The 23,199-nt window shown below is 35.1% G+C and overlaps 1 protein-coding gene across 6 annotated transcripts in view; it reads left to right on the forward strand.

Annotated features, from left to right (window-relative positions):
- The window catches only part of LOC135224737 (ankyrin repeat domain-containing protein 10-like), a 107,063-nt gene that overhangs the window by 68,189 nt on the left and 15,675 nt on the right, over positions 1-23,199 (forward strand). For 3 of the 6 annotated variants that reach the window (XM_064264052.1, XM_064264055.1, XM_064264057.1), the window contains exons 6-7: positions 8,118-8,531; positions 20,401-20,537. The exons of 1 other annotated variant lie outside the window; for it this stretch is intronic. In XM_064264052.1, coding sequence (XP_064120122.1) covers positions 8,118-8,530 — 413 coding nt within the window. In that variant the 3' untranslated portion in view covers position 8,531; positions 20,401-20,537. Of the gene's footprint in view, positions 1-8,117; positions 8,532-20,400; positions 20,799-23,199 lie in introns of those variants that run through there. 2 more of the 6 variants (XM_064264053.1, XM_064264054.1) reach the window with 2 other exon arrangements.

Below are 23,199 nucleotides of genomic sequence, written 5' to 3' on the forward strand. Positions count from 1 at the left end.
GCAGGAGAATAGATTTAGGTCTTGAAGACAGCTGGTACAGACATTTGATTGAGAAAAGAACAGTCAGCTAAGTAAATGGAGGGTTGAGAAAAGAAGAGTCACAACTAAGTAAATGGAGGATATGAAAGCAGTTAATCATTGACCAGTGGGAAGTCAATTTCTGTCATGTAATTTCTTGTTGCTTTCTTCATCATATGGAAATAATAATAAAGGATATGTGGATGCTGTACCAAACCTAAAAGGGTAATTGAATGCTAAATGTAATTTCTTTGGTGCTTCCATGTTCATGTGTTAATTGTCAAAAATATAAGTAAGTTGTTCTTAAAGAATCTTTCTTAAATGAAACTTGATTGGTTATTCCTTGATGAAAATTTTAATTTCAGCATTGTCTTGCAGCTGACGTTGGATTCTGTAAGCAGTTCCTGCCTGACATTTAACTAGTTTTCAAAGCACTTTTTATTGAAATCTGAATAGGGTTCTTACCTAATGAGTTTGCAAGTCTAGATAGGATTCCTGCCTTCTCAGTCTCTGAATCTTAATGTTTTTGGTCTAACTGAAGTTGGTGTTTTTATTAGCTTATATCTTGAATAATTATTTAAAGCTATATTGTTACTTTTATCACTTGGTTTTACTATATATTGCTCTCCTCTGTAATAACCTAACTGGTTGTTTAACATCAGTGAGTATGCATTTCTCTGCTAGCTTCTGCTGTGAGAGGGTGCTGTTATTTAGAGTACCTTTTGCCAATAGTATAGAGGTTTGTTTATCTCTGCTGGTTTCTCCGTTATTGTATCTGCCTGAAGTATTGCTGATGGCATATTTTCTCCTTTAAAGTATCTTAGCTATTGGTGTTCTGCCACTATGTGGCCTTTTCAAGTGGATAGTAAGTTACAATCTGGATTCCCAACCTGTTTTTTCTCTTGCGGAGGGAAAAGACTTGAGTGATCTCTGGGCCTGAGTAGTCATTGGTTGAGGAATTAAAAGAAAAACACTTTATGAGGTTGAGTTTTTAGGTACTACATACATTAACCCTCTTACGCCGGAGCGGTAAATAAAAAATTGTCTCCCGTGTGCCAGAGGGGTTTCGGAGTGAGCGCGGAAGCGGAAAAAATATTTTTTTCAAAAAATCACAGCGCGCTTAGTTTTCAATATTAAGAGTTCATTTTTGGCTCCTTTTTTTTTGTCATTGCCTGAAGTTTAGTATGCAACCATCAGAAATGAAAAAAATTATCCTTATCATATATAAAAATAATTGCAATATATGGATAGCGCAAAATTTCATATATAATTGTATTCAAATCGCGCTGTGCGCAAAACGGTTAAAGGTAACAAGTTTCTTTTTTTTTCGTTGTAATGTACACTAAATTGCGATCATTTTGGTATGTAACACATTGTAAAACGATAAAAGCAATACAGAGAAAATATTATCACAAAATAATGCATGAATCGTAACGCGCGAAACGTAACAAATATTTTTTTTCAAAAAATTCACCATAAATCTAAATTTTGTCCTAGAGACTTCCAATTTCTTTCAAAATGAAGACAAATGATTGAATATTACTATACTGTAAGAGTATTAGCTTACAATTGCAGTTTTCGACCATATCTGACGAGTTAAAGTTGACCGAATGTCGAATTTTTTTATATATATATTTTTTATATGCAATTATTTCGGAAATAAGAAAAGCTACAACCTTCAAATATTTTTCGTTTTATTCTACATGAAATTGCGCACATTTTCATATATAAAACTCTATGAAATGCCTAATATGAAGCGGAGCAAATATTCCGAGAATGGGACGTACGTATTTCGGAGATTTGTGGCGGAGAATCTGCGAGCGGAGGGAAGGAAAGATTTTTTTTTTTAATTCACCATAAATCTAAATATTTTGCTAGAGACTTCAAATTTGTTTCAAGATGAAGATAAATGACTGAATATTACTAGACTAAGATTTTTAGCTTACAATTGCGTTTTTCGACCATTTCGGTAGAGTCAAAGTTGACCGAACGTGGTTTTTTTTCTATTTATCGTGATTTATATGCAAATATTTCAAAAATGAGAAAAGCTACAACCTTCAATTATTTTTTTGTTGTATTCTACATGAAATTGCGCACATTTTCGTTTTTTTTTTTTTTCATATATAAAACTTTATGTAACGGCTAATTTAAAATGGGGCAAACATTACCACATTCGCACGTATGATTTTTTCGGAAGAGTTACCGCGCAGACGTAAAGAAAATGTTATTTTTTTCATTAAATTCACCATAAATCGAAATATTGTGCTAGAGACTTTCAATTTGTTGCAAAATGAAGGTAAATGCTTGAATATTACTAGAATATAAGCATTTTAGCTTACAATTGCGTTTTTCGACCATTTCGGTAGAGTCAAAGTTGACCGAAGTTTGAAATTTTGGCAATTATCGTTATTTATATGAAAATATCTCAAAACTGATAAAAGCTACAACCATGGGTTGTTTTAGTTGTATTGTGCATGAAATTGCGCACATTTCCATATATAAAACTTTATATAACGGCTAATTTTAAAATGGTGCAAACATTACCACAATCGCATGTATGATTTTTTTCGGAAGAGTTACCGCGCGGACGTAAGGAAAAAGTTTTTTCATAAATTCACCATAAATCGAAATATTGTGCTAGAGACTTCCAATTAGTTGCAAAATTAAGGTAAATCATTAAATATTACTAGAATATAAGCGTTTTAGCTTACAATTGCGTTTTTCGACCATTTTGGTAGAGTCAAAGTTGACCGAAGGTTGAAATTTTGGCACTTATCGTTATTTATATGAAAATATCTCAAAACTGATAAAAGCTACAATCATGAGTATTTTATTGTTGTATTCTACATAAAAATGCGCACATTTTCATATATAATACTTCATGTAACAGCTAATTTACAATGGTACAAAAATTATGTCAAAGTGACGAAATAATTTCCGAGATGTATCACAGATACTTTTTAATGCGGCAAGAAAGAAATTCACGCTTGCGCGCCTGCGTAACGATTGTAAACAAAACAACACCTTGATCCGTGAACTCCCAGCATCCCCCAAGGCGCGTTATTCAAAAGTTTTTAGGCTGGTAGGCCTATAAGTATTTTTCCGCGAATTTTAAAAAAACTTGTAAGTCGACCTAAAATACGTCCAGTCGGCACACGGGAGACAAAAAATGTCGACTTAAAATACGTCCAGTCGGCGTAAGAGGGTTAAGAAAGCTGTGTAAAATTGTAATTATATAATAAAGCCATTAACAGCTCAACTTAGTAGACATGTACTGATTAGCTTTATGTTGATTTTAAAATTTATATATATATATATATATATATATATATATAAATATATATATATATATATATATATATATATATATATATATATAAAATGAATGTGAAATGCAAAGTAGTACAGGTTAGGTTAAGGTTAGGAACTATAAATGTAAAGTACCACAGGTTAGGTTAGGTTGGGTTAGGCACTATGTGGAATTGCTGTTAGCTGTAAGATATGTAGAAAATATTAAAGTGCAGGTTATAATATAGGGGTTATTTTAATTATCAGAAAGCCAGATCCCAAAGTATCTGTAAGTTCATGGGCTTCTGTATTCCAGTTATACAATACATTGAAATTACTTGACATCATGAAACAAACATTCTACGGATGTAAAATGGCAACATCATACGCTTATTCCCCCTACTTTGTCATTACCGTATAACCTTATAGAGTAAATATGCTTATAAACTTCAAACACTTTGGTATGTGTACACACACACACACACACACACACACACACACACACTTATGAGATATGCTGAACCTTCTTATGTGGGCCCTACTTGAAAAGTATTTTTTATAAAGAGTAACGCAGAGAAAGAAAGAAAGGCAAACAAATATACAGCAGTGTTATGGATACATTTATATATATAGTGCACCTGTACATTACACACGCTGATTTTATTTTGAACAGGTGGCTATTCAGGTACATACACATTAGAAAATAACACATTTCATTCAAATCTGTATGTGTTGACAAGGCTTTTTAAAGATGTACTATAGGCATATTGTTATTTATTTTTATTACATGCATAAATTTGTGAAATCTTAAAAGCATCTGCAACACACCATAAGCTATTAGAACATAGGCTATTGTAATCCATTGTTTGAAACCTTTGGTAGATATTGTATGTAAGACTATATATTTGCTTATGAACACAATATATTAATTACTTTCTACTAAAGGATATTAACTTTATCATGTAATGTATATTAATTCATACTGTACTTGGAATATGAGCAACTTACGGAAACAAGGTGACACATGCGGAGTTCTTTAAGGTATGAAAATCACCCTGTGGATACTTGTAAGAGAGAGAGAGAGATGTAATACTTAATAGGAGTTCACGTTTCACTTTTGATGAAGTTGATTACAAGAGCTTTTAAACTTTCAGAATGAGAGAGGGACTTACAGATATTACACAGTCTTGGCTACAATTGGCCAGCAGCAAACAATTTCTAAATGCTACCTAATCATTTTATCATATCTTGAACTTGCAGGGACATGCAATACCTGTTGCCCAAACACAGTCTAATTTAACACTTATAACTGATTGAAATGTTCACAAGAACTAATTGCAGTAACTAGATTTTTTGTTGTTGCATGAACAGGTAATGCCTTCAAGTAGTTTTGCACTTTGTAAGAAATTGCCTTTCCTTTGTCTTCTTCTTCCTTTGTAAAGTTTACATTTAACATATTACTCAGTTGATTACAAGAGACTACAGATATTGAGCAGTTTTTAAATGGTTACAGCTAGATAAAAAAGCAAACAAGTTCTAAATGCTACTTAATTGTTTTATGGTAATAATGTCTGTGTTTGATACATTCTCTCTCTCGCATTGTGTATGATGATTGTGTTGCAAGGTGATATCGTTTATTAAAATGTGATTTATGTAATTGTGTTTATTAGTAAACATATTGCATTTAGCGCCAGCGATAAGTGCCTTGATATTGGTATGAAATGAACATGTCTTAAGGCTAAAATTCTTGAGCATGCCTCCTCTTTCCAAAAGCATATGAATAAGCAATTGGAACAATTGGTGTAGAAATTATGTAAAAATGTCTTCCATAGGAAGTTCAAGAGGTCCTTTGATAACTTAATTTTTGCATAAGTAATCATGGCTATTATGATTACTATAGCCTTTGCAAACAATATCAAGTGATAGAAGCAAGTCAAGGCATTCATAACTGATTCTAAAGCTAGACTGAATGGATGTGCACTATGGTAACTATTTTCAAAGAAATGCAATTTGATAAATGAGACCTAAACCCTATTAATAAAGACAAATCCTGTGGCCCAGCACTTTGAGAGCTACCGTAAATACATTAGCTAGTGGTCTGGTTAAACTAATCAGTAATAACATGGAAGCTTACAAACGTAAGAGCAAGAGTAAATTAGTCTTTTTCATATATTGAAACCATTTGCTTGAAGATTATTTGTCTTTCTTCATTTGTGCCAGTTAAAAGCGCTTTATTGTCTTTTAGGCTGAGGATGAAAGTGTGACCCAGTAATCAAATCATTAGTGTAAATGGGCTGTGTCTGTAACATAACTAGTTATTTTTCTCACCATGTTAGTGGGTAAAGATTTTGTATATTAACAATTTCTGTAGGTTTGATTTATTGGTTCTGTACATTTGTTATGATTCCATTGCTGATTTGTGTTGCGTGAGTTTTAGCTTTTTTTTGAGCTCTATATTTACTTGGATGCCTAGAGATTTATAGTCTCTGATTTAAAGAAGGCACACTCAATACTAAACATTATTTATTATACTGTATGAGTGTATTCCGAATCATGTGCTTGAAGGCTGATAAACTGATATTCTTTACAAGGGTATTTTGTTGTGAGTTTGTCAACATAATTTGCTCAGTGCTGTCTGGATTTTTAGATGGTGCACATGAAACTATTCTAGTTTTTAAAAGTTAAACACAAATACTCTACTTATGCTGCTTTCTTGTCAGTTCTTTACTCATTATATCGTTTATCAGTTTTTTCGGTTCTACATAAAATATTCAAGATCTCAGAAATATGAGAAGTTTCCTTATGAAGGTATATGTTAAGTTGCATTTGGAGCCAGTAGATACACTGATACATTGCTGGTGTCATCCCATGTGCCATATCCTTTTGGAGGAGAAGCTTGGGCTTTGAAGAGGTTCTGGATTATCCTTTTATTGTTTACATATTCATCAGGCAGCGTGGTTTTTCTTAGTCTAATTAACCTAAGTCATATGCAGTAGACTAATCAGTAATGATAGACTATATTTTTTATTTTTATTTTCTTTATTTTTGCTTAATGTGTGTTGAGACTGATTTTCCAGCATTACCGATAAAGTTCCTTTGTTTATAGTAGATGAAATGACATCATTTATGGCCCATAGGGTTATCGATCTTCGGATTGATTATGTAGTTGAATTGCATGGTTTAGAAGACTACTGTACCTCAAAGTAGCTACTTCATTCATTTTTTGCAGGGATGAATGGTTAAGTTTGCAAGTTGATGGTCAAAATAATTTTTTTATAAGTAGTAGTATCTGTCACATGTTGATTCCATATGCACTTACATAAGTAATTTATTCCAAGTCCCTGCACATATTAAATGAGCAATTTATATCAAACAAAAGTTTTAAAGATATTGCGTGAGGCTATTGTTCTATAATTTGCATAGTCTGAAGGAGAAATAATTATGATGATTTTAAATAGATTTTATAAATATGTATCTATTAACTGAGGTGCCTTACATGCCAGATGCAAATGAGTATGTTGGAATAATATGAAGTAAGTTTTTGTTTGAGATCCTACTTTCAGGATCTCAACTGTACATTGTTTGTATGTTGCCAAGTATGAAAGTTGACCTATGTGGTATCAAAGATCATAGAATAAAGTACTATTATTCATCAAGTAAAACTAAAGAATATTTTGGAATAGATAGCAGTAGAAGTTCTTATGAAAATAAAATGTGACTCATAAGTACTCTCAACTCACCTAAATGTCATATTCTGAAATGGGAAGGCTTTAGGAGTTTATTCTTAACATTATTTCATTTTATTTATATCACAGAAAGGTCTTTAAAATTGTGCTTTTGAAGGGGAGCCAACAGTATTTTGTTGTACAAATTGAAGGTGGGTATTTGGCTTTCATCTCACAAAACATCAGTTCTAACGAAATGTTTATACTTCACAGTATAATCTTGTCACTGAATAATAACCTGGATGATTATACAGTGACTGACTGTATGACCTCATAATACTGTACTCTATTTCTTATTCTGTTGTACAATGAAGTTAACATCTGTTTCTGCATTTGATGATGAGCATAGATCATTTTTCCCCTGGAATATTGACTTGCATTTTATGTAGTTTTTCTTATATTGATTTATTTTTAAATGGTATAGTATGTCACCCAAAGAAAGACAGAGTCATTCACACTTTTAAAAATATAAGTATAATGAAGTTATTTTCTTTGAGATTCTGTGGCTTTAAGTGAAATATATTACATATACTTTATATACAGCACATATATAGATATTTTCTTTATGAGGAATCTGTGACTGTAAGTGAAGAGGCATTATACTTTATATGTAGCACATATATAGATATCAATAGGTCAGTAGACTGAGATAATTATGTAATAGACTCCAGCTCTTGTTTTGAATAGGATATGGAGATTTATTCCTGGCGATTTAGACGTGATGCTGAATGATTACAATATAAAAATAATCTTCAGTTCTTTCAGGTCTCGTGCACAGTTGAAATCTTGTTATTTCTTCCTTGAATGTCTCTGTAGGTGTGTAAAATTTCTTATAGGTAGGATAGGTTAGACTTAGCAAAGTAGTTTAAAAATAAAAGCATTTTCATATTATGAAGATGCTACAAAAGGATGTAAGAGGTGATACTACACAAATTGCGAGTTTGCTAGAACTATTAGTACTGGCTGTTATTATTATAAGAAAGTTACCATATAATTTCCCTTGCTCTGATAATTTCATAAGAGGTTAATCCTTATCCCTCATGAAATGTTACTATATGACGTGTAAGTAAGAATTTCCCATTTCAGAAAACTCTGCTTTTTCTGCTATGAATGTTGGGAGTGTTGCATCTCTTAGTTCTTCATCCACTGTAGCTGTGGAAAATTGTGTTGCTGGGAAATGTGCTGGTGAATGTGATGTATATTCAGATGTTTCCTATAATAGAACTGAGACAGAAATTGATAGCAATGATAATATGCAAGATGATGCCTCTGCATTGAATCCCTCTACTTCGAGAGAAACAGTAGAACCTCACATGAGAATAGTGGCAGATGCTGATGATGAGCGGAAAAAGAATTCACAACCACCACATAATGGTACTTCAGGGTCATGTGGTGGACCTCCTGCTCCTCTACCAGCACCTCTGCCTCCTGGCTATTCTGGAACGATGGGATGTCTTGATGCCCACTATCCACGCTGTCTCATGGGACATTACCTTTAAGGTGAGGGGATAAGCAGAGGCTTCATTAAAACCTATCCATATTACTTATTTGTATTTAGTAGGCATTTTCTAATGAGTAAATGCTGATTAAAAGTAAGGTATCAATGAAGTCAGATACTGCACGAAGATGAAGTTTTATGAATGTTCCTCAAGTCATCTCTTGAATCACTCATAGATGATAAACCCATGTTGCAATTAGTTAGTGCATTGTAACAGGCCAGTAGATCGCAGGTGATGAACCTCTTTGTTTATATATTTTTCTCTTTAACACATCTCATTATGTGAGATGTAGATAGTATTTTATAATTATGATATTATATATATATATATATATATATATATATATATATATATATATATATATATATATATATATATACTATGTAATATATCCTTCATTTTTTATTTTTCCATATTTAACAACAGCCAAATGTCTTGAGTATGATGCAGTATATATAAAATGTCAGTTTACAACAAATCCGCTACTTATAATGGTTTTCATTTGTGGTTGGGGAATTATCCTGGACACTTCACAACCCCTCTAAAGAAAGTGGCAGTAGACAGAGCATGTCCAGTTTACATTTTAGTGCAACCTTTGACCATGTGAATCATAAAGATGTGATTATTATTGGGAATTGGTGGATCTTTTATTAATATTTTAATGGGCAGAACTGAAGGATGTGTCGATGGCCAGTTTTTTAGCTTTAGTAATGTCCTTTCAGGTGTTCCTGAAGGTATTGTTCTTGGACCTTTGCTATTGAAATTATATGGGCTACTAGCAACATGTGGAAGGTCTGGCGAATGAATTGATTGTATTTGCCAGTGATGCTGCTTTTCTGGCAGTTGTTTCTTCTTTTTTCCTTAGGTCTGTGGTTGCAGAAATTCATTATGGTAGTTGATCCGGATCAGCTTTGCTCTTGCATCCAGATTTACATTTAAATTATTCAGTTTTAAATGTCAGAGACTTAAGATTTCAGGTCATGATGAAGCTTTTGTATCTTGAGTGGTTTAACTTTCCTTCTTCCTTGCTTGGAGTACTGTTTTCCAGCATGGTCTGAGGTGCTGACTCTCATCTTAAACTCTTGGGTAGAGTTCTTTCATTAGTCAAGTTTATTTTTCCAACTAAATGTTGACTTGTGGTACAGATGTAAAGTGAGTCCTTCATGTTTGTATAAAATATACTATCATGACAAGCATCCTCTGCACACTTATTAACATGACGTAACTGTTTGTCTTACAACACTAGGCAGGTTGCTGCTGCAAAAAAGTGTCATTTTCTAGTATTAGGTTTAATACTATTCAGTTTGCTACAGGTTTTATTATGGTTACAGTTAAAATAAGGATAGTTTTGCCTAGTTCAATTGTGGAATTTTCCAACCTTCAAATGTTTAAGCATGATGGTCATTCATTCTTGCTTTCTGCCGACCTCTCCCAAATTCAGGTTTATTGGTCTTAGTTTTTATTTCCCATTTTTTTTTCTCCCTGATTTCCTCTTGGAACCCTCGTGTGTTGACAGTCAGTTGATTTTATTCATAATGGATTTTGTCTGAAGATTTAAAGAACTCATTTTATCGCGTCTCACGGTTTCTGTCTGTCAACCACAGTACTGCTCAGTCTTACAGCCACAGATGCTTACTTGATAGTTCCAAAAGAATTCTAAAGAGTGCAGCCAACAACTTTAGGTGTGTGGTAACCCAATTCTTCCCACTTCAATTCTGATTTGGGCTACAGTACTATTATGAATTGTTGGTTATTGTAAAACTTTGTTTATTAAGTAAAATTTATTTTTCATAGAATCATTACTTAATACAGAGTTCCTGCCTCCTGTTTACACTTTTCTGAAAAAATCACTGCCTGACTGCATGTACACTTGAGGATCTGAAGGTCTCATGTGCTTATCAACTTGCATGTGTCTTCATGTCCATTTCCATATTCTTTAGAGGAGTTTAAAGTGTATGGAAGATTTTTTTTTTATACCATGAGTAGCGGTATTTGTAACTGTAGTACTAGTGTTTGTATGAAAAAATATAATAGGCTTAAATTAAAAAATCCAGCTTTTTATCTGAAAAAAAAAGGAATGTTGACATTTCTTTTAGGAATGTGGTTAGTCCATTTTCCTTTGTTTTATAGCAGGTGAATAAGTTGTGTCTGGGTTCATGTTCTGTTATGAGGTATATTTCACCATTCCGTATAGTATTGCACACTCATTTTATTTATTTAACCCTCATTTTCCATTTATAGGTGAGATTAGTAACCTGTTTCCCAAATTTGTTGAATCATTCTATTTTTACTTTACATCTCCAGATTTTGAAATGTACTGATCGTAAAAATAATAAATCCATTATTCTTTAATGTATATTTTGAAGGAAGATTGGTAATGCTTGAATGAATAGCAGATTTTTATGCATTAATGGAAAGCAGAGTGTAAATAAAAGAACCAAACTTTAAGCTCACAATAGCTTGTAAGCTAGTAAGAATGCAATTAAAACTATTTAGTTAACTGATTAATATTGCAGTGTTTGTGTAAATGGAACTAGTACTTGGATGTATCTTATAAAGGTTTTAAGAAATGCCTGAAATATGTGGCATGATTTTGGATAAATAATAGTGGTTTATATCTTAAGTAAGGAATTTGTTCGTGGACAGTGAGGCACATAAATCAGTCACTGGGTAACAGGTGCATATATTACTGTAAATGCTTGATACCAAAATGGTTACGGCAACTAGTCACGGAATATTTCATAATGGAATGAATCTCTCAAATGATATGCACTCCTCATTTATTAATCCTATGTAACAGACTCATGACAAAAGGTTATTGTCATAGTAGACCATTACAATTAACTTAGCATATAAAACATGAAGATATAGCATCCAAATATTGTGTAAGTACTGTAGTTTTTATAAAGAGTCCATTGGCTGCATTAGATAAAGCAGTTGGGCTCAGAGTCCCATCTAGACCAATAATTTTTTAAATAGTACTATTGATCTTAAAATGATTTTTAACAGTTAGTCTAGGATGCTATCTCCAAAAACATCAGCCTGAATTCTGTCTATTACTCCATTTGGTAAGTTGACATCATCCCCTACCTGACTTGATTTGGTTTCATTTGTTTTATATTGGACCGGTTGTTTTCTCTGTCCCTCCAGAGTGATATTTTGCAACAATACTCTACCATGTCTTGGTCTACATGTGTGTCATCATTTATCAGCTATAGGAGGAGGAAAGAATCATGCCATAAAAAAAAGGTGGAAAGAAAACTCCAGGAGGCCAGTGAATTTTGCTACCACAGTGACAAAAAGTAGTGCCCAAGGTTTCCCAGGAAAGGCGAGAAATTGTTGAGACATAGAAGTTAAATACTAACAAATTTTTTGAGGCATAAGCAATCTGTTTTAGTAACAGACCATCAATTAATTTTACAGTAATTTGTATCAAGTATTTTGCAGGTCATCTTGAGAACTACATTTTAAGGTTCTTTGTAGCATCCCTTCAACCCCTTTCTTTCTTTTTTTTACTCTACCTCCATTCATATTTTTTATATAACTTGACACCTTTTTTCAAAATTATTTTAAGTGCTGAATGACCTCATAAGTCCCAGTGCTTGACCTTTGGCCTAATATTATAGTGCAATTCTTTAATCTAAATTATTCTTGTTATGGTTTCCAAAATTTGGATAAGTTTAAACAATCTTGACTGCTTAGTTCCGCTCCAGGTTATAGTTAATTGTGACTCTGCTTTTGTAAGAAGAAACAGTAGATCCCTTTGACTCTCACTCACACACACACACTATTTAACCCTTAAACGCCGAGCCGCTATTTACCAAAGTGTTTCGTATGCCGGCGGCGTTCGGGAGTTAGCGCTGAAGCGGAAAAAAAGTTTTTATCAAAAAATCACAGCAGGCTTAGTTTTCAAGATTAAGTGTTCATTTTTGGCTCCTTTTTTTGTCATTGCCTAAAGTTTAGTATGCAACCAACAGAAATGAAAAAAATATCATCATATATAAATACTGGAATATATGACAGCATAAAACGGTTAAAGCTAATGAGTTAATTTTTTTTCGTTGTATTGTACACTAAATTGCGGTGATTTTGGTATATAAAAAATTGTAAAACGATCAAAGCAACATAAAGAAAATATCACAAAATGATGCATGAATTCGTAACGAGCGGACGGAGAAACAAGTTTTTTCTAAAATTCACCATAAATCGAAATATTGTGCTAGAGACTTCCCATTTGTTGCAAAATGAAGGTAATTGATTGAATATTACTAGACTGTAAGTGTTTTAGCTTACAATTGCAGTTTTCGACCATTTTGGTCAAGTTGAAGTTGACCGGTCAAGTTTTTTCTATTTATCGTTATATGAAAATATTTCAAAATTGATAAAAGCTACAACTATAAGTTATTTTTGATGTATTCTACATGAAATTGTGCACATTTGCATATATAAAACTTTATGTAACGGCTAATATAAAACGGGGCAAACATTACAACAAACTGCCGAAAGAATTTCTGAGATTTTCGGCAGTTATCGCACGCGGACGTAAGGAAAAAGTGTTTTTAAAAAATTCACCTTAAATCAAAATATTGTGCTAAAGTTTTCCAATTTGTTGCAAAATGAAGGTAAATGATTGAATATTACTAGAATGTAAGAGTTTTAGCTTACAATTGCGTTTTTTCAGCGTTTTTCAACCATTTTGGTCAAATCAAAGTTGACCGAAGGCTGAAATTTTGGCACTTATCATGATTTATATGAAAATATTTAAAAACTGATAAAAGCTACAACCATGGGTGGTTTTTTTTGTTGTATTCTACATGAAATTGCGCACGTTTTCATTTATAAAACTATGTTACGGCTAATATAAAACGGTGCAAAAATTATGACAAAGTGATGAAAGAATTTCTGAGATGTGTTGCTGATGCTTTTTAGTGCGAGAAGAAAGAAATTCGTGCCTGGGTAACGCTTGTAAACAAAACAACAGCTTGATCCGTAAACTCCCAGCATCCCTCAAGGCGCGATTTAAAATTTTTCGCAAACTAGCCCTATAACTTTTTTTGCGAATATTTAAAAAAACTTTTTGTAGTCGACGTATCGTATGTCAGTTAAGCACCCGACAGACAATTTTAGTCGATTTTAGTCGACATATAATACATCCAGTCGCCGTTTAAGGGTTAAAGATGATAAATATTGCCTGTAGAGAAACAATCAGGAATGCATACATGACAGAAGACAGAGGGTCAAATAGCCGAGAGAGGGCTAGAGCTCATGACATTAAGGGCTTGAGCGCTTCTTTGGCATTCAAGAAGAATATGTCTGTGGAGAGAATTTTGAAAGCTGTTATTTGGCAACTCCAAACAACTTTCACTTCTTTTTATTTAAAAGATGTTGCCCATAGATCCTTGGACACTTTTTCCTTGGGTCCAGTGGTGGCAACCCAGCAAGTGGTATAGCTCATCCAGTACCCCTGGCGGATCAGTTTGTGTCTAGTCTAAGATGAAGGTATGAAAGTAGAAAAGTAGAGTGAATGGGATGACTTGCCTTTCTTCTTTACTACTTTCTTTCTACTCCTTTACTTACGGGCAGTATGGAGGAGAGTACCATCATGAGCTGGAACGGAGTAGATGCAGGTGAGGTGGTCAGCCATACTGTAAAGATAATCTAGAGTATAGTATACTTTTCAGTAGCAACACACTCCTCTCTGTAATGGGGAGAGAGAGGGGTGATAATATATCCAGATACAAGGGACAGGAGTGGTTTATGAGAATGGAGAGTTCTCCATCTTCCTTAATGTAATAAATCATGGCATCATGGGAACACCCAGAGAGGGAAACCAATAGATTCTCATTCATCTTTGGTTCAAGGGTTAATAGTCCATTGTCTTAGAATACACCTACTATTCGGAAATGGATAAAGGTGGCAAACTCCCAGTCAGTTATAGAGACCTACCTCCCACCAATAAGTAAGTCTATCCTAATGTTAAGACCGAAGGTTTGTTCCAAATATGAACAAATGACAAATTTATAACCAATTTGTATTTTTCATAACTAACAAACTTGAGGTCTTAACAGATAAGGCCCTCCTCTAACCACCCCTCTAGCAGTCTATACTGGTTTGGAAGAGTAACTGTTGGGTCACGGGACGCCAAGGGCATTCTGGGTACTACATACCCCGTAACCTGGTATAGATGCCAATAGTAGTCCCTGGATCTCACAAGTTTATTTTTAATTCTACCGGTTTCCAGCTTGGCGCTAGTATTATCCTAATGTTATAAGACCTCAGGTTGGTTAGTTATGAAAATAACAAAGTGGTTAAAAATTTGTCATGTTTCATTAAAAGGGATCAATACTGCCAGTAATACAGTATGAATGTTTTATTAAAAGGGAAGGGTAATTCCATGTTGGGTGGTGGGTTAACAGAAATTTAGGTACTGAAGCCTAAGAAAGATGAAACTTCAAAGTTAGTTGGCCAGACTGATGAATTAGATGGCAGATGACCCCTTTTTTGTTTCTTTGAGACTGTGCTTTGTTGTTTTCTGATGCTAGATTTGTACTTCTTATAGAAGATATTAAAGATTCTCTCTGTAGGTCCCTCTAAGCAGGAACTGCTGACATCCACTCTGAGTAGGTTGTTTGTAATCTAGAATCCTTTATATTCAGCAATACTAATATTCATTGAACAGGGTTCCCTAGGTCTCGTAATATTTTTGTTCATATGCAGAACAAAACCTCAATCTTAACAATAGGATATATCTTCTTGTGTCTGCCGTTGCGGAGGAGGGGGAGGAGGACGAGAATGAGCCTCTGATTTGGATACCTCCTGATACACTAACCTATCCTTGGTATCTGCTCACTGTTGGTGGATCGCGTCTTCCAATCAAGTTCTTGGGGAAAAGAAGCTGCGACCCAAGGAGATCCCCGTTACAGAGAGCTGATAAGGACTGGATCTACTGACCCCACCACCTCCAACAAGGCTGCATCCCTCCTGGCTAGGAGAAGGTTGGCCCACAAAGTTGCACCAAGGTGGCCTTGATATGAAATGGCTTTAGCACCAGACTGCAATAGCCTGAGAAAGAAGGAAGAACCGACTAAACCTCCCTCTGCTCGATCCGAAGCTATCCTGACTACTGCAGTGGACCACAAATCCAGCCAGGAGACAGTGGAAGATGGAAGAAGCAGAAGCCTTCATGGCCAAGGCCTCTTGCGATGGAAATGACCGACATTCAAACCTAACCTGATCCAGTGTCAACCCAGGTTTAAGACAGATCACGTCCAAATTAACGCGTTGCAAGATAGACTGAGCATGCCCCGACAAGGGAAGCTCAAACGAAGTCCTAGTATCTTGCCAAGAAGCTTCGCTAGGAAGCTGTCATCATGCCTCCAACCAGGTGGAGTGGAGCCCCTAATTACCAAAGATCCTGAAACAGGGTTCCGGAACTTGGCCATGCAAAGAAACCCTTACATAAACTCGACTCAAACCGTGTACTCGCTTGTGCGACAAACCATGTACCCCAAGGTCCCAGTCTTTGGGAGGCAAGCGAGAAACACATCCATGGGCCTGAGTAGCCTCACATTCTTGACTGTCAACTGCAACATTGCAGAGAGAAGAATCTTTGGAAGGTGTATGAGAAAGAGTCATAGCAGGCACCTTCAACTTCTTAATAGGAGCCTTATCATCTGATGTACAGGAGATGGTTGAGATAAGGGACTAACACTTCCATAACCACAAACACATACATGTAAGGGAGAGACACAGCCATGTAGAGAAGCCAGCGAAGCACTCTCATCACTCGTGACACCTCCGTGGTCACGAAAACGTACGCGTAGGGGAGAGACACTGCCTTGTAGAAAAAACAGTGAACCCCTCCTCTGACTCGCAACTCTTCCATTGTCACGAACGTACATGTAAGGGGAAGACAGTCGTGTAGAGAAGTCAGCAAATCACTCGTCTCACCTGCATGAACACATTTGTGTAAGGGGGAGACATGAGACATGGCCATGTCGAGAAGACGGCGATGCACTCCTCTCATTCACAGAAGATGACCCACAAAGTCTGTAATTCTCCAAGATTTTACTCGAGGACAAAGAGGAGACAGAGACAAAGAAGCAAGGAAATGGGGGAGAAAGCTTCCCTCTACAACGTCTCTTGCTAGAAGGGGGAGGGGAAGAATCACTCCTACTACTCTTCTTGCCAGAGAGAGCAGAATACCTCTCAAACAGTCTTTCAAACACAGCTTGAAACATCGATGGCTTAGCGAGAGGAAGAGATGATGTCATAGGCAAATGAGATCTCACAACAACTGAAGGAAGAGACACCACTGCAGCTGAAGTCATTGGCTCAGAGGGTGCTGGGAATGACATCACATCTTGAATGGTAGCACTGGTTGATGGCCTCACTGGCAGAGCTATAAAGGGTGACCTAGCAACTGTCGATGTTGATACAGGCGTCCGCTAGGAGGCAGCACATGAGAGCCAAAGTAATGTAGTCCTGAAGGTGGGGGGATTGCCAATGGGTCCAACAGGGGATACGAGCTGCCAAGAAATGCGAGAGAAGGCCATCCAAGGAGGGGGAATCCCTTAGGCCTAGAGACGCCCAAACAGCCGCCATCTTGTATGAATTGGAATCTGAAATAAAGGAAACAGAAAGCGTAGCCACCTCCCACTCAGGAAGGACAGTGGATCCCACAGAAGAGGGGGTTACATTTAACGTAATCACGTCCTGTACAACTCCTGATACTACTTCCAATGATGAATCGATGGAAGAGGGGAATGCTGAAACGTCCAAACGAGGAGGCAAAAAACCCTCTCAAGAAGGACAAGTAGAAACTCGATGATGCTCCCTCTTCTTGTAGAACGCCCTCCACTGCTACTTAGGCCAGGAATGACATTCCGGGCAAGGATTAGTAATGGTTCAAAAATTAGATCGGCACCTACTGCATGTCGTATGGGGATCTGAACAAAAAGAAATCACAGGCAAACAAAGCAACCAGCTTGGGAGGAGAGCAAAAGTGACTACTCTCCAAGACGGTCAAAGAAAGACTAGCGCATCACGAGGTTCTGTGCCTGGTCGGTGACCAGCTTCCACTTCATATGCACATGAGTTTCCAGATGCCAGAGATTCCTTGCTTTACAATCTTTGATTATTTTTAACTGCTTTCCACCTGACACAAGAAGATTATCTTATTGTTAAGATCTCAGGTTTGTTAGCTATGAAAAATACAAATTGATTAAAAAATTTCCATTTTGTCTAAGTATCTGAAATGGAATAGGCATGCATGTAGGATGCTACCTTCATAAGACATTATAGAGACAGATTTTCTAAGACAGCTTACATTCCAAATACAAAGACTTGGATATTGTGCATCATAAGAAACCTCTATGATTACTATAATGTTCAGTAAACCCCCAGGTCATTTGCAGTTGTATACCTCATAGATAGAATATTATATATTACTGTCAAGTCCCAACAGGCATAGATTTTTAGAAATAACTGTCTTTTACTATGCAAGAACATAAATTTTATTCCGATTTATTAGCTTTTCCATTATGGGCCTGAAGGTAGTCTTAGGGTAGGTGGACATTAGAACAATGTACAAAAAATAAGGGACTCACTGTCAGCAAGAAGTGAATTAAATGCAGTATCCTGAAGGGGAATAAGTTGACATTAAAACACCATCTCCTATAGACAAGTTGAATATGGCAGAAAAATAACAAGAAGGTATGTCATCAGACAAAGTTTAAATCAGTGGTAAAACAAAAGAATAATGAAAGTTGACTTTTTAGAAGCTTAACCTGAAGTGTCTTCATCTTGAAGTCCAAAGGGTTACCCTGAAAAAGAGCACCTAAGTACTTCATTCTCGATAAAGAAAAGTATTTGGAAGGTGCAACTATCTAAGGATGTAGAGATTAATGTGAAGGGATCCAGCTGAAATGACTGATGCCTGGCTATCTGAACCTGAGTGGAGAAAAAAGTAACTTATGTACTCTTACTCTAATAAAGGCAGCATTATTGTTGTTAGAACCAAGATACTTGGGAAAGGGCCGTTTGTCTCCAGGCTTGAGACAAAAGGCACATTACTCTTCTCATAATGTACTGTATTCAAAGTTGTGAAATGAATTTGATCTCATTGTCAACATTGTTGGCGGGAGCAGAACATTAGTTCACCAATTTGTGGTGCTTTTTTGAGTCATAGATCAGAAATGATGTTTAAGGCTGTTTATCATGAACAGCTTATACTATATGAGTTATGGGTCACGGTTGTTTAATTGGCTGGAGTGAGTATCTGTGCTACTGTTTGTAGCAGTAGTATGATTGCAGGTGCTGTATCCAAATGTTTCAAGAGCTAATCTTGGGAATGGTGTACTTATACCATTGATGAAGTGTTTAGTTTTACAAATAGCGTATATTTTCTCTTTTTTTCCCCTTTTCAGTAAAAGTTTTCTAATCAAATGCAACTTTTTTTCCTTTCTTTTTTACTTCAAAATATTAGGTGTCTTTTCCAAGGTCTGTGTTAAACTGATAAAGAACTAAGTATGAAGATTTTGTACTCTTTCTGAGGCCAACATTTCTGAAGGTTTGATTATCTTGACCGCAACCAAATGAACAAACATTGGCTTCAGCTATAGAAGCATGTTTCCTTTTACAGTTTTGTGAATTGTGATTATTATTGAGAAAATAACTGAAAGTATCAGTTAAAAGTTCTTTAATGTTGATTCATCTATTTTTGTGAACTTTGTTTCATAAGGAAAACAGTGAAACTAATAGACATACTTCACCTTGGTGTGTTTACTGTATAATTGTTTACTATACTATTGAAATTGCTTATTATACTTATTCCATTTAAGAGTTACTTTTCTATGTACACTGTATATACATAAGTAAATTTCTATTTGCTTATTCCATTCAAGAGTTACTTTTCTATGTACACTGTATATAGTTAGTTTGTTAGAGATGTATGCATCATTTTGACCTTTGAGTATAGATGTATTAGTACTGTAGTTTATACAAAGCTCAAAAGAGTATTTTTCCAGTTGTATATCATAATTTTTAATTTACCTGTCCATTTCTTTAAAATAAAGGGGAAAAGGTGAGATGCAAGATATTTTTAAATGAGCTTTATAAGCTTGTGTTTTCATTATTATTTAGCATATCAGTGGGCTATGCTTTATAGTTTAGTTATGAAGAACACTAAAGCAGACATATTTCACTGGGCGACACGGCTTCCTCGCCCAGAAATAGATTTTTCCTACGTCAAAATCCCTTTTTTTTTCTCTATTTACTATGGATCAGGACCATAATAGCTAGGTGAGATAAGTATGGCTAAAAATGAGAGGGCTAGAGTTTGAGATTTTTTATATGAAAATCATGTTCATATTGCTAGATTCTGTAAAACTGTGCTGAAACCTGTTTTGTCATCACTGTAATCCAGTTTTGCAATACATATTTTAATGTAACCCATGTGCATAGCCTAGTTTTTCTTAAGTATAGTACAGTATTATAAATGTTACAGGTAAACATTCATCATGTAAAGAAATTTTTCTTATGTTGAATGGTCTTTCTGTTATGTCATTTAACAGAAAGCCCTTTTGGTTCTTGACTAACCTAGTGTAGTTTTTAGAATTGTGGCTAGTGATAAGGAAGTAAATACATTTTTCGTAGAGGAAACCAATGAAATCAGGGTTTTTGATGACTTGTATTACATATCTAATTCCCTCAAGATTAAATTGAAGAATTTGCAATAATTTCATGTTAGTGTTGTATTTTGTGTTACCAAGGAAAATTTCAAGGTGGTTTATTTTCCTTTGCCAATTGCAGCTGTGCCCTTTTTGAAATTTCCATAAAGCTTGAGGTAAGTTTTGCTATTTTTGTTACAGGCCCTCTGTTAAAGGTTAATCCCAGCATCTCCAGTTCACAAGTTTTGTCAACCTCCCTAGAAACCCGAGTTCCTTTTTGTGATTTAACAAACATAGGTGGCGAGCGATTACACGAACTTTCCGAAGCTAAACTTCATAGCGTTTATACACCAAAGGATTTATTTGTAAATATTGACATGACTGCTGAATCTTCCTCTGACATGGATGCGGAAAGCTCATATGAAATCAAGAAGTGTTCCTCTTTAAAGGAACATAGTGATGAACGAGTCTATAATCTATATAGTGAAATGCTCAGAGAAACCCATGGCTGTGAAATATATAGCTTTACTGGGACTGATCACTATATAGATTGATTTAGAAGAGGAAGAAGATTATAGGACAGTTTTGCATGTTTTAAGGTATAGTATATCATTAATTGTCACCTTAATTTTGTATGTGAGTAGTTTAGATCTTAACATATTGCTTATTACATTTATTATGCCTGTGCTGAATTAGTAATTAGATATTTTATCATAGGACAGCATGCAATTTGTCAAAGACATTACCAAAATACTTACTGACACATATACTAAGAATATTTGTAGTTTATACATATTATTTTACAAGGATTTTAGCATTATGCGTAGTGTAATGTTTTCCAAAACATGAATCTCTCTCTCTCTCTCTCTCTCTCTCTCTCTCTCTGTTATGTGGGGAGTTAGTTTTCCATGCTTTCTGTCATGGTAATGCCTGGTTTTTTAATGTTGTACAAGAAGGAAGTGGAATAAACATAGTATTTAAAAGGCAAGTAATGAATTAGAAATATATCTTGAAAGCATGTACGTACTGTACAAAATTAGAGGGCAATTTAAGGGAGTAATGAATAAAACTAAACCTAATAGATACCAGGAGCCTAGACTAGTACTAGGTAGTATAGTTGGTTTTATTAGTCAGCTGAAGGTAACTGGTTTTCATGTACAGGCAGTCCCCCTGCTTATGATGAGGGTTCTGTTCTTGAGACGCGTCGTAAGCCGGAAAATTGTCAAAAATCCTAAGAAAACCTTACTTTTAATGCTTTGGGTGTATTAAAAACTATGTAAATTGCAATTTTGTTGCATTTTTCATCCAAAGTCCTTCAAATATTGATTATTTTGTATTTTTTTAGTTATATTTTTTCTGCCAGATCAGCGTTGTAAGCACCGTAACCCTGAAACATGCGTCATAAGGCCAGAAATAATTTCTGAGGAATATAATTGAAAAGTGCCGTAACCTCGGAACTTCGTAAGCCGGGGACTGCCTGTACGTTGTTGTAGTTATCCAAATAATGAAATTCAAGTGCTAAACAACCCAGACTGAGACAAAATTTCAGTCTGTCTTGGTGGAAGTAGTTGACAAAAAGCCCATGTATGCATGAGGTATAATAAGTCCCTCTTGGTACCATGCCAAAATTAAACTTGGAAATCTTTGCCATTTTAGGTAAAGTGTTAGGTCAAGTGTTTAAAGTTGGAAGGAGAAAAGAAAACAGGATGGAGGAATAAAATTCTAAACTTAGATTCTCTAGTCCCTTTAAGGATGTATCACCTACAGTCTACTATCACAGCACTGTAGATGGTACCACAGGTTCTTATGAATATTTTCATATATAACTAAATATTGCATTGCTTTCTGAGATGTACTTTTCATGTGTTCCTTGGATCTCTTCTCACTCAGTGTTGCAACTTTTCTCACAACGTTGCTTCACTTACAGTTTTCATTGGAGAAAAAATCCTTTTGAGTGAGTGGCCCTGAGTGTTTAGCAGTGTGGGTCAGTGGTCTGTTAAACTATTTTATAGTAATAATAGTAATATATATTGAGCAAGATTATCAATCCATAATGGTCAAATTGTAAACATTACTGGACACAAAAATACTACATATACTACAGGGACAGTGACTGATGGTGGAACCTGATGAAGCAGAATTAGAATGTAATGATTCACCCAACACAATGGACAGCTTAATTAGACTGAGACAGTAGAGGATGGGGTCTGTGTAGTTGCTAGAAAGGCTTGTGTAACTGCTGTTTTTGTAATGTGCTGAGGAACTATGATGAGGAGGGGCTATTTAGCAGAAGGTTCATGAACTTAAAAGAAGATGAATTCCCAGAAGGAAAGGCATCCCTTGGAAAGTCTTGTAATTGTGAAATCCAGAATAGCTTACAACTTTGAAAAGCGTAGGGGGAGGTTTTAAGATGCTTTTCTAACCACTGCTTATTTTTGGGAGCTGGATCCTAATTCTTACCTGGATTTAACAGGCAGGTCCTTTCAAAATGAACATAATTGATGGAATTTTCAAGCACAACACACTTGTGGAAGTAATTGCTTTATTGCCAGATATTTTCCCTGAATGAACCAGAGTTGATTAGGTGCCTTTGTCCTTTGAAAAAACTAACATTAAAATATATTACAATGATTATACGTATTAGAGTTAAAAACAGAAGGATGTGATAATCTCATTTTGCAAATGCCATTATGACTAGGGATGGGTTTGCAGCAGTAAAATGTACAAATGTTTATTTTTGCTCTGAAATGGTTCTAAGAATCTATATAAAATTTATTTTTTTCAGCATTTTCAACAGTAATTAGTATTGTAAGTAATTAGCATAATGGGAACATTATTCATTAATGCTGTACGTATTATGAGTACTATACACACAACTGTACAGTATGACATGAAAATATTTTGATTGGATATTTATGTTTGATGTAGGAACTACTCATAGGCTTAAGTTGCCAGTCCACTGTCTAGTATCATTTTCATTACTTGAAAGAATTTTTTGAC

The sequence above is a fragment of the Macrobrachium nipponense genome, chromosome 12 (assembly GCF_015104395.2).
Source record: "Macrobrachium nipponense isolate FS-2020 chromosome 12, ASM1510439v2, whole genome shotgun sequence".
Lineage (NCBI taxonomy): Eukaryota > Metazoa > Arthropoda > Malacostraca > Decapoda > Palaemonidae > Macrobrachium > Macrobrachium nipponense.